This window comes from Podarcis tiliguerta, assembly GCF_965153285.1.
Source record: "Podarcis tiliguerta genome assembly, chromosome: 2".
Taxonomy (NCBI): Eukaryota; Metazoa; Chordata; class Lepidosauria; order Squamata; family Lacertidae; genus Podarcis; species Podarcis tiliguerta.
The window spans coordinates 78,622,575-78,635,555 of record NC_139535.1 but is presented as its reverse complement, the minus strand read 5'-3'; the positions used below and the strand labels follow the sequence as shown (position 1 = coordinate 78,635,555).

The 12,981-nt window shown below is 40.5% G+C and overlaps 1 protein-coding gene across 1 annotated transcript in view; it reads left to right on the top strand.

Moving 5' to 3' along the window:
• GABRA6 (gamma-aminobutyric acid type A receptor subunit alpha6) overlaps positions 1-5,957 on the top strand; it is a 28,809-nt gene extending 22,852 nt beyond the window's left edge. Inside the window, exons 9-10 of the mRNA XM_083427129.1 lie at positions 1,833-2,096; positions 5,867-5,957. Coding sequence (XP_083283255.1) covers positions 1,833-2,096; positions 5,867-5,917 — 315 coding nt within the window. The 3' untranslated portion in view covers positions 5,918-5,957. The remainder of the gene's footprint in view (positions 1-1,832; positions 2,097-5,866) is intronic.
• The last annotated feature ends 7,024 nt before the right edge of the window (positions 5,958-12,981 follow it).

The following is a 12,981-nucleotide window of genomic DNA, read 5'->3' as shown; positions in this document are numbered from 1 at the left end:
CTTTTTCCCTGTGGGAAAGTTTGCATCTCTGTTTGGTAATGAGTTTGCCACCATGAGTCTGCACCACTCAGACCTAGGAAGATTATTCTGGTTCTGAGATATGTTTGTTAGTGAAGTGGGAGGTTTTGCAGAGGAAAAGCCTATGTGCCTCAATTCCACCCTCAGCCTGTCTCCTCCACTGTTCCCACTTTACACAGTGCTGATTGCTGCATGGTGGGAGAGGGCTTTTCTTATGAAAAGTTCAATATATATATATTTTGTTAACCTTGCTGCATTAAGTGTGCATTCTGTAGTTGATTTCCTTTGTAATTCTTTATTTTTAAATTGGTAAGATAATATTTTTGTTTCTTGTTAATTATATTGCTTGGAATATTGGAATATTAACTTTATATTTGACTTTCTCCAGTAATGTTTTATTCTGGATTGTTTTATTTCATGTTTTAATGTAGTTTGTAAACCCCTTTGAACTTTTTTTAAAAAAATATAAAGCAGTATAGAAATGATGATAATGATGATGATTATGATAATATATTAATGGAAATAACTATACACTCATATCCAGATTGTGTTGACCATTGAAGCATACAACTATCCTTTCTACATCAGTAAAACATAGAACAAAGCAAATCTTGATGTAATCCTTAAACTGCTGACAGCTGTTTTTTAATAGTGTTTTGTAAAGCCCATGTGCACATCATCAATACAGAGAAAGGGAGACGGGGATGTCCCAAGAGAGGACCAAAGGAACTGAAATCTGTGGCAAACTGTGCAGTTTGCAAATTTTGAAAAGGCAACAGTGGGACAAAGGAGAACCTGGACTGCATTGGCTTCACGTCAGAAATAAGATCATATAATCCAGAATATTGAGAGAAATTTAGACTGGCAAAATTTCCAAAACATTTCTAGTTTATGAAGAACACTTGGCAATGCAGAGCAAAACCAGGTGAAAGCACTTAGCCCAGAACCAGTGTTGGGGCTCCCATTGCTTTGAACCGAAAGCTTCACTCTCCTGCTTGCATCCATGTCTGTATCCCCTCAGTAGTGAGCATTGAGGCTCCATTTGGTTTCTTCCACTCTTAAATGTGTTTGTCCTCAAGCCTCCCTTGCAGACACTCACGCACAATTATGTATCCTTGCTGGGTGACACACAACATGAAATGACTCTTAAATATATTAGCCCCAAACTGCTGTTGTAAATGCTGCAGGCCATAGCGAGATGTGGAAAACAAAGCCATATAATAATTTGCGTTTGGTAGAGGTGGAAATTGAGAGAGCAAAGTATTCTTCAAGTCCAGAAAGGAGAGGTTGCTAGGAAATTATAGGAGAGGGGGGCAGCATATGGAGACCATTTCGGTTCAGTTTTTAAGTGAATGCAATATTTGATGTTTGAATTTGTCCTTGGAAAATTACAATTAGAGAAAAGGGCAGTTCACTACAGAAATAAAACAGTTGTTGGCTTTCTTCCAATCTTCCTTTTTTAAAACATACACACAACAAAATATGTCATCTCTGGATTCTTCTATAAGGATGTTTTCTCATTTCATGTCAGAGCATTCCACCAAATATAACCTGCCAACAAAGAATGGAGATCAGAGGGATAAGATGCAGATACATAGATTTCAAGGGTGACAACAATGACTTCCAGTGTTTCTGTGCTTGTTTGTTTCAGGTTGATTTTAGAGCAGGCAGTGGCAGCTAGGGGGTGGGGGAATGATTAAAAAATGGAAGAGGGGAAAACAAGAATTTAATATTCTTAAATATTAAGTATGGTGAATAAAACCACAGAGCCGAGTTTCTTGTAAACTGTGTCGTAACTATATTTCTCCTTGTAGCACTCCGACTCCAACTGCAACTTGAAGAAGCGAGTCAACTCTATGACGTCTCAAACAGATCAATCCCTCGAAACAAGCATGTTGTCCAATAGTGCATCTCAAAGTCAACAGACATCTGTTACTACGCCACCGCCACCACCGCCACCACCCCTAATTGGAGGCACGAGTAAAATAGATCAGTACTCCAGGATCCTCTTTCCAGTGGCATTTGCAGGATTCAACCTGGTATACTGGGTGGTTTACCTTTCAAAGGACACTATGGAAGTGAGTAGCAGTATTCTCCAGCAATATGAAACCTGAATCTGTATTGAGCTGAATTTAACACTGAAGGAGAAGTTTTGAATGAATAGCTATACCATGGGCCCACCACATACAAGTACTGTAAGAGTTTGCTTCCAGGGGTCCACGCACAAAGGCCAAATTGCACAAAGTCAGGAACCCCTGGAACTGCCTCCACAAAGTGGACTGCTGCTTACTGTGATCTGAGAAGGTCACGGGAGGCCCCTGAGAGCTTCCCAGAGCCCTCCCTCGACCTCCCCAGACCCCTGTAAGTGAGGAGGTGCCTTCGTTACCAGCCTCTGGGACACTTCCAGAGCCCTCACACCTCCTTCCCAAAGCCTGGTAAGCAAGGAAAACCTGCTGGGTGGATGGAATTAAATAAATGAGAAGTGGAGAACTTTGTCTTGCAGGCTTACTGTAGTTGGTATCTTAAAGTCATGGTCAAGGCCATGACCAAAAGGGATTTACTTTTCATTTTGATGGAGGAAAAATCAATTCATGAAAAGGGAGGGTGCAAGTATGGATTTTCTTTTTCTATTAAAGTGACTGGGCAAGCTGGTTCATGCAGGAGTTCCTTCTCCTACACAGTGAGTGAGAGAGAGAGAGAGAGACAGACAGACAGACAGACAGACAGACAGAGAGCGCTAGAGAATATAGATTGACTCCTAAGATAAGAAAGTTTCACATTCCTTCTCTCCTGCAACACCCCTGCCAGCTTCTCTATAGGGTCTGGGGCCTCTCCTGAATAATGGGGCATGGGGTGGGGTGGGGTTGTAGGCCAGGGATGGGATACAGAACTTTTCTTCTGTAAACTTCCTCAAGTTAACTTTTCTTTAGGATCCAAGCCAATATGTTTATTTTGTATTTGTTTGTTAAATTTGTATCTTGCCTTTCCAGCAAACAGTACTTAAAAGTGGCAAATGATGGCAATACAAATGCAATGGTTGTTCAGAAGTTAAAGCCAGATGAACACCTGGTGGTTTGCTTTGGGAGTCACCAGCTAATCTGACCAGGAGATGGGCTGAATCGGGGTAATCAATGTAGAGCCCTTCAGATGTTGTTGGGTCTCCAAACTTCCATCCAGGCAAGATGGCCAGAGGTCAATGTTTATGGGGGCTGTAGCACAGCAACATCTACAGTGCATCATATTGGCTGCCCCTAGGATGGATAGAACAGTCTGCTGCCTTGAGCCCTCATATGATTACCATCACCTATGAACTTGTTGATGTCATTTGACTCTTCATATGTGATAATAAGTTGCATTACCCCTGTTCACAAGGAATAAATAATAATAATACCTGGCAATGAAATATTATATTTGGCTGATATGGGGTGGGCATTTTAAAACTGAAAATCTACTTACAGTGACATTATCTATAAGCTAAATCATGTTTCCCCACAAACAGGAATAGTGACTCCTGGGGAAATAAGTTGCTTCCTAACTGTATGGTGGTAGCCTAGATCTTCAGGCACAGTAAAAGAATTCTATTTGAGGAGTAATTGGTTGGTTGTGTGGTTTAAGAATCCCACATAGTGTTTCTTCAAGTGTAATTTATCTGGGGCAAAGTGACAAATTCAAAACACAATCTCCAAGGTAAAATTATAAGCGGAGGTATTTGGACTACAGCACTTTGTGAAAGTCAGGTTTTGCTGTCATGGGGAAATGTGGGTTTACCACTGAAATGCTGACAGATGTTTAATTGCAGAAGCATGCCTGGTGATGTTTATAATTTGCAAAATCAAAGTATTAATATCATTGTTTTAAGAGGACAGACATCCCCTTCTACGCAAGATCAATTTGCAATTAATTTAGATGGAATGTTGCAGTACACAGCTTCTCTATCATACGCACATGACTTTGGACGAATGCCATATATTTCGTAGTTTATCTAATGCAAACACACACTTCTGGTAATCACAGTGGGATTTACCACTCTGCAAACTAGCACAGACAGTCACAAGCCAAGTACAGAGATTGATGGAGTAAGGATTTTCCTTTCCATTCCATTAAAGAAGCTGCCTGTGTGAATGTAGAATTAGGGACAAAAGAACATTAATTTTTGGAAATGCCACAAATAGATTCTCTCACTCCAAGAAGATTTGCTACAAAAAAATGTGGACCTAAAATAAAAAAGTTTATAAACATGTTTTTAAATAGACAAATGAATATTTTAGTCTTCAAGCCACCACTCACCCAGGTCTTTAGCTGAGCTTTTAGGATGCCAGGGAAATTCACTATCAGAATGTTTATCAACAGTACAGTTTCTGAGAAAAAAGCATAAGATTAATGTTTTGCAGAAGATAAACTTCACACTGTAACTGTATGCTTTGTTGGGCGGGAGAGACAGGAGCCCAGGGAGGCAGAGCTGAAATATGGGGGCTGAGTGGAAAGAAGAATTCAAGAGCAGACAGAAGGGTCAGAAAAGGAAAAATGAAAGATAGGATGGGTAAAAGAGTAATCAAGCTAGATAAAGGATGGTTTGAGAGAACAGGAAGTTATGAGTACAAGGAAAAGTGGGGGGAGAGGGAAAGCCTTGCACCGAGGAGGAAGAATATATTATTTAATGTGATGAAAAGGAAAGGAAATTGTGCTTGGGGGGGGGGGGAGGTCATGGACCCTGTTGAACAGGAAATCCAATGACACAGGAATAGTAGGAAGCTGGATTTTACACTCTTATTTGAAACAACCAGCCACAGAGCATTGTTAAGTATAAAGTATAAGTATACCTACGGTATATTGTCTAATTTGCAATGATAATGAAATATCTGCTGGGAGGAACGCAGAGAGAAGAAACTACATGGTGCATCTGCAGCAGCACAACTGGACATCTTCATCTGCCCCAGCTGCAACAAAACATGTCTCTCCCACATTGGTCTCTACAGCCACAGCAGGCTCTGCGACCTCCCAACAGCTTGACTTCACCCACAAAGGCGCACTCCTCCATTTTCTTCCAAGGAAGATGGATGCCAGCACAATGACAATGGAATATATACATTGGTACCTCTGGTTACAAACTTAATTCGTTCCGGAGGTCCATTCTTAACCTGAAACTGTTCTTAACCTAAGGTACCACTTTAGCTAATGGGGCCTCCCACCACCGCCCCACTGCTGCCGCATGATTTCTGTTTTCATCCTGAGGTAAAGTTCTTAACCCGAGGTACTACTTCCGGGTTAGGAGTCGGTAACCCGAAGTGTTTGTAACCTGAGCTGTTTGTAACCCGAGGTACCACTGTACTTGTTTCCTCTTTGTTTCAAAAAGATGAAAAATAAAATAAAATAAAAAGTTGTGTTGAGGTGGAGAACTGGATCTGACTGATGGGCTGGATTCTTGTCTCCCCCACCCCTAATGGGCCATGTTTGACAGGTTGGTGGGGTTGCTCACCTGACATCACAGTGACGTCAGGTGACCCATTTCCCCCATGTGCTTTGAAAACAAGGCATGTGGACAACGGCACAGTTCTTAAAACTTTTAAGCATGAACTTCAGAATTATTCACATGTAAGCTTTTATGGAACTACATTTCAGTTACTAGGCAGGTGGGAGGGGAATGTGTAGAAAAGAAATAGCTAGAGAGTCATTGCCATGCACACTTCATATTGGGCCTTATTGAGTCACGTCAGCTACGATTCTTCCGTACAATAAGCTGCTGATTTAGGTCTTCTGAGACAAATGAAAATCAATAGCACCCATGTTGCTGATTGACTGCCCTGTAGGGAGTATTTTACTGAATTTTCCTTTGACTCTTTCCTTTCAGTTTTTTGAACCTACTGCAATGCATCTTCGAAATGACCATCAAACCAACTGATGGCTGCAAACTCAGGTGCGACAAAGGACCAAAAGACTCACCGGGCTAAGTGACTGGTTCTAAAGACAATTGTGGGGCTCTGGTCACTGAATGTAAAATACTTCAGTGTTTGAAGACATCACTATGAACTCTTGGCACAATCCATGTAAAGTATGTACCCCATGGAGGGTGATCACTGGAACAAGTCCTTCTATTGATTCCCTTTGTGTTTTAGCTCGTTCTCTAAATAGCTCAGGGCTGAAGCTTGGGTTTAATTATTCACTTATGCTCAAATTGTTGCTCCCTACAAGGTGCTTTTCTAGGCCATGTATCAAATTGCAAAGCATGGTGGTGGAATAATACTGGCACAAACATCAGGGTGAGAGGCTGCCACTTAACCAAAAAATTCAGACAAGCACACTTGTAATTAAGCTGACCTAAAACCTGATTCTATGAGCACTTACTCATGAGTAAGTCCTGCAGAATTTAGCTTACTCCCTGGTAAATGTGCATAAGACTAGTAAATGTGCACAGGACTGCAGCCTTTGTCTCACCAAGTTAAATGGGAAAACATGAGCTAATGCTGTATTTAAATATTCCAGGGACAGTAGCATTTTATAACAAAGCAAACCAGACTCAGAATAACACCTTAACATCCTTTATGTACCCTGCTTAAGTCAAGGTCTTTTAGATTTTTTTAAGGTGATGTATAACTTTTGATAGGGACGTGGGTGGCGCTGTGGGTTAAACCACAGAGCCTAGGGCTTGCCAATCAGAAGGTCGGCAGTTTGAATCCCTGCGACGGGGTGAGCTCCCATTGCTTGGTCCCAGCTCCTGCCAACCTAGCAGTTCAAAAGCACGTCAAAGGGCAACTAGATAAGTAGGTACCGCTCTGGAGGGAAGGTAAACGGCGTTTCCGTGCACTGCTCTGGTTCGCCAGAAGTGGCTTAATCATGCTGGCCACATGACCCGGAAGCTGAATGCCGGCTCCCTCGGCCAATAAAGCGAGATGAGCACTGCAACCCCAGAGTCGGCCACGACTGGACCTAATGGTCAGGGGTCCCTTTACCTTTACTTTATAACTTTTGATAAATGAATAAATGAAATTCATAAAAGAGAAGGATCTGCAAGCTTCCTTTCATGCACAACTTGGGGCCAGATACAACTAAGCTGATGAGCTGGAGGAATCCATATCTAAACGACTTTTTTAAAGCGTTGACCTTAACAAAGAGACAACACTGCCAATGGGGCTCTGCTTCAGGCAGCCAAATGTGCTGGGCTGAAAGGGGTGGGTTGCTTCTCCCTTTTCAGATTTTACTCCTCTTCAACTCCAGTTTAAGCAGAAAGCTTTCTAGAACACAATCCAGAACTGAAGCATGCACATTGTTTTTGGGTCTTCCAGCTCACTTGAACCTTTCCCCCCTTATGTGACACCCACATCTTTGGGGGCAATGTTGCATTGAAGTGCACATGTGCTCCTGCACATTAGTAAAACACTACATATCAAGGGATCTTGATACACCAACATATGCCGTCACATAAAGGTTGGTTGTTTTTTTTACATAATGTGCATTTGACAAAACAACACAGAAAAATATTCTTGATGCAATCATGAATATGTCTGCCTCAAGATGGATAAAGCACAGCATTTGCAGATCAGTAACACACAAGGAGATCCCTTGTAATGTTTAGTCCTCCCATCTGTAATGTCTAGAGCCATCTAGTCTGGAGAAATAAACACATTGAAGTTCCCATGCTTCACCTCAAGTGAGCTGTAGATTAAGATGCATGCTATTGCTAATGGAAAAGTTATAATTCTACTGAGCTTAATGAAATTGTTGATAAACACCAGGTGAGAATTTGGCTTAGAACTAGCAAAAGATTAATATATATATGTTAAAGATGAATGCTGCACATTTCATTCTGCTATGCATTTTCATCCTACTGTATGCATCCCCCCGATTAATTTTTTAAAGAAGAAAGATCTACAATTATGATTATGTAAATTGCTTGAAAGAAGCTGAACCATTCATTGTTGGCATTCTCTGTTCAGTTGCATCTGTATTTCTCGTGTGTCTTTATATAACATACAAAGTATTGCCAACAAGTTTAGTGGCTCCCTTTTTATTTTATCTGGAGGTATTCCAGTCTGTTGTAACACTTTTATAACACACATTTTTGGGACATGCTTCTGAGATTTTATGATCCTGAATGTAATGGGAGAAAACTTTGCTAACCAAATTGTTTCAGCTCGTTTTCCTTCCAGTGAATGCTAGTTTGGGAGTCCGTAGCGTGACAAATGGCACAATGTACTCTATGTACTCTATATTCTGTTCAAAGCACTGTGTGGCTAAAGGCTCTTTAGTACAGTACAGGAAATGACGGAAGAGAAACTGCAAGTGATTCTCACCTCTTCCTTTTACAGTTCTGCTGCTACATGCAAAGGGAGGGAGGGCTCTCATATGCCAACCCCCAAGGGAATGCTCATGCTGCACTATTGTACATTAAGGTAGAAGAATTTTAAAAGGAATCATCTCTTATTTTATTTTACTATTGTTGGTAAAAAGTCACTTTGGAAAATGAATCTAATTTAACAACTGTAATGTATATATATTATATGTACATTGTAAATATTCAATCACAGTTTTAAACTAGTGTGATATAGCTTGTTACAATAAAATATAACTAAGGATATATTACATTTGGGGGGAGGTGAATGAGAATGAATGTATTTACTTCTGTATTTTGTCATAATAATTAAAAATAGAAGAAAATAAAGCTCTGACAGCAGTACAAAAGACTAAATAAAAACCGTGAGCATTTTTAATGTACCCAATTATAGATAACACATGAATTCCCTACTTTTTTATGTACCTGCATGACAACCCTATAGTTTTACCAATGGAAAGCATAACTGAAACATTATACATGGCACACTTTATGGTACCAGTCATAATAATAATTTATTATAGTTTATAATAATATATGTATAGGCTTCATTTGCGAAATGGGAGAATCTCCAAAATAGAGGGTCTCTGATGCATCTTAAATAGCCTATACAACTTGTACACAAAAAGGTTTGGTTTGCAACAGAACTTCCAATGTCTGAGAAGTTACGGGCAGGATAAAAAGGTAAAGGTACCCCTGCCCGTTCAGGCCAGTCTTGCCAGACTCTAGGGTTGTGTGCTCATCTCACTCTATAGGCCGGGAGCCAGCGCTGTCCGCAGACACTTCCGGGTCACATGGCCAGCGTGACAAGCTGCATCTGGCGAGCCAGTGCAGCACACGGAACGTACGGGCAGGATAGTGGATGCAATCTCCTTACAAGCACTCAGTTCCCCAGGCATTTCAGCCATCTGTGAAGGGCTACATAGTTAATTCTGTTTGTTAGGTCAAGGATGTGGATGCTGTGGCCTTCCAGACATTGCTGAATTACAGGTCCCATCATTCCTGACCACTGACCATGCTGACTGGGGCTGATGGGAGTCCAACAGCTTCCAGAAAACCACATGTTCCCCACTCCTGGATTAGAAGATGCATAGTCCATATGAAAAGTACTCAAATAGCATGGTTGCATCTTTCCTGAGTCCTGCTGCAAAACTCATACACGAATCAAGTTTTCTCCAGTGAACTTACGCAGAAGATGTTACTGGCAGTTTGTATCTGATGCAATCGATCCAGAATCTGTCTTGGGTATCATCATCATATGATGTTAAACAGAGGCTGAAAGAGAAATCCAATCTCTGCATAATTCTGAAATGAGAGAGAAATGGGAGTGTGGGAGTGAAGCTAATTACACAATGCTGTCATCATTGAATAATATGATATGAAACATGTTGGCATCTTCAGCAAGAGAAGACAATCAATTCATTTCTCTACTAGACAGCGATATATTTAGATCAATGGCTTGTCATAAGTACGATACCTTTAGATCTGACCACATGCTCAGCCTCTTCAATTGACCTTGATTCTATGGACTCCACCATTGACTGCATAGTGATGTCAGACTAAGGGCTACAAGGAACTCCACGCTGAGTGAAAATGATGAAAATTGCAATCTGAGAGGATGCCCCATTGAACTCTATGCACATGTATAAGACTGCACTGTAAGGCTCTGTCTAGAACAGGCCTGCACAACTTGTGCCTCTCAAAGCTGTTAGCTGAGCACAGCTAACAACAACAACAACAACAACAACAACAACAACAACAATAGTATTGTTCATATGCCGCACATCTGACTGGGTTCCCCCAGCCACTCTGGGTGGCTCCCAACAGATTATTAAAGACACAATAAAATATCAAACAGTAAAAACTTCTCTGAACAAGTTAATGATGTTCCTGCCCACCAAGACAAACAAATGACCTTCACAAGCAGCCATCAATAATGGCCCAACACTGACTAGATAAACCTGCTCTGGTTTCTCAAACTGCTGGCCCCCTCAAGAAGAAAACAACATTGGGGCCCTCAAAGTGCCTCAGTCCCTCAGAGCTGGTGCCTATGGGCACCAAGGACTTTCTTCTTTTCACTGAGCATTTTATTTCTGCTGGTTTTTTTAAAAATTATTATTCTGTCATATTTTTATGCTGGAAGAGCCAATATAGTTTTAAGTGTATTTAGTATTGTTTTATGCCTTGAAAGGATTTGTGCCCTGAAAGGTGGTATATAAGTGATTCTAATAATAAAACACAATAGAGAGGGAACTTTAAGAATAAAAATAAAAATGTGAGGCTCTGTTTCACTTGCATCCTGGCGTGTGAGCAAGGCCTAAGCTGACCATGCTCAAGGAAAATGCCTTTACAAAAGAATGGCTTGACTTCAAAAGACAGATTGGATGCAGCGAGAGGTTGTTATTTTTGTTTTAAAGACAGCCATGCCAATTCTGTCTTAAACTGTGAAAATTGTCTATAAAAATGGGCTATTTTACAACCACATGAATCTGTTCAGTTCTGCTGAGAGGCAAAGTGTAGCAAAACAAAGGTGCTATATTTTAATTGGATTGGTTTCAGTTAATGCATGTGTGCAAGTTTGTGCTAGCAAAACTTGCAACACGCAGCAGAGGTGGGTCTTATAGTAGATGTCATCTTGCCTACTTATTTTTTTTGCTACCATTCTAAACAATAATGTTGATAAAAGAATAGTTATTTTCATTGTTATAAAGGGTATATTAATTGTATATTAATCTGCCAAGCTTGCTGCAACAATTGATACTGAAATTCAGAATCAAGACTGTGTGATACTGGTGAGGCAGAAATCATAGGGCTTTCTACTTGATTTTCAGGTATCAGAACTGATCATTCTTGACCGTTAAAGGGTTAGGTTGTGACAGGCAGAGATCCCTTTCCCATTATTTATCTTCAGACTACGGATGGGTGAAACTCTGATTTTGGTTTCTGATTTATCCAACCTTAAGGTTTTTTTTCCAAATTTCTGTATCAGTTTGAGAATTTGCTGAAAGCAATTTTGTGCATTTTCCACCCTAGTATACCACATTTTATGCAATTTTGTCAAATGTACACATTTTTGCAAGCAAATTTATCTAATGTCATGCATTTTTGTTCTCATTTTCGCTAATATATGCATTTTAGGCACACTTTATGTATGTTTTTGTACCCATTTTATGGTATTAGAGAGCTTGCAAAATTCAGAGAAGTGTGAGTTATGAAGGATGATTGTGTTCCAGGTGGCATATTGTTTCAGATACAATTCACCTTTTTGGTAGATTTGCCTTTAAATATGAATGGAAACAAATTTCTTTCCCATCCCTACTCCACATACACCCTTTAAAAAACACTATTAGTAGCCTAGCAACATACGATGGTCACTCTATACATGTAAGAAACATGTAAAAGAATATAAAGTTTGGGAAAATGCACACTAGGGGTTACTGAGCCTGAGATAGATTGCATAGAATTAAGGCAAAATCATGAGGTGTATAGAAGGCTGTTCCCCTTTTACCACTTCCCTTTCAATGCCTGTCCATTTGAAAACAAAATGCCACAATAACAAGAAAAGCAGCACAGTAGCAATAAATGATATTGTCCAGGCCCAACTACAGTAATTTCTTATGGCTAATTTAAGAAAACTTGAAGGAAAATGGGATGGATCCAGGAATCTAATGTTGCCCAGTCTGCTCTGCTACATCCAGGTTTCTCTGCAACCCATTTTGCTATAGAAAAAGAAGAAGAGTTTGGACTTGATATCCCACCTTTCACTCCCCTGAAGGAGTCTCAAAGCAGCTAACAATCTCATTTCCCCTCCTCCCCCACAACAAACACTCTGTGAGGTGAGTGAGGCTAAGAGACTTCAGAGAAGTCTGACTAGCAGGTCACCCAGTGGCTGCATTTGGAGGAGCGGGGAAGCGAACCTGGTTCACCAGATTATGAGTCCACTGCTCTTAGCCACTACACCACGCTGGCTCTCAATGCAGCACCAACTGCAACCCAAGACGGTCATTACATCACTTCCCTCTAATCATTGTGTCCGTATCAGTCTCCCCTTGATATGTCTCCATCTAAAATGCACAGACAATATTTTTTACTATATTATATTTAAGTGATGGACATTAAAACACCTGTTTCCTAAACCCAACAATTATGTAAATTAAAATTCGCAACTAGTTGGCTGTACTCACCAAAACAAAGCCAAAGCACTTTACAGCTCCTTCTGCTGATAGGTCTCAAGACCTGTCAAAACAATTCTATTTCCTCTTGCTAAGGCTATTCATCCTGAGGGTTAGGGTCAGCAGTGGCCAATTTATCAAGTATCACCTGGGTAAGACAGATATGTAAGAAATGTCCCATCATTTGAGGCATCTTTCATTTATGTAGTTTTTGAAAGTTGCTTTGAGTCACCTTTGTAAGGAAAAGCGACTAATGTAAATGATATCAACAACAACAATTTGAGCAGCATGAAGGAATTGAGCATTCCTGTCTGGAATTACCACATCTAGATTGGGCAACCCAGAGAAACTTGCTTAGTTCTACCCAGGAATTGTGGGGGGAAAGGGCAGGGTGAACTTGAAAGAACACAGTAGCCCATCAACTATCTGCAGCTGAGCATATGTTGAAGCAGTCACATGGCTGCT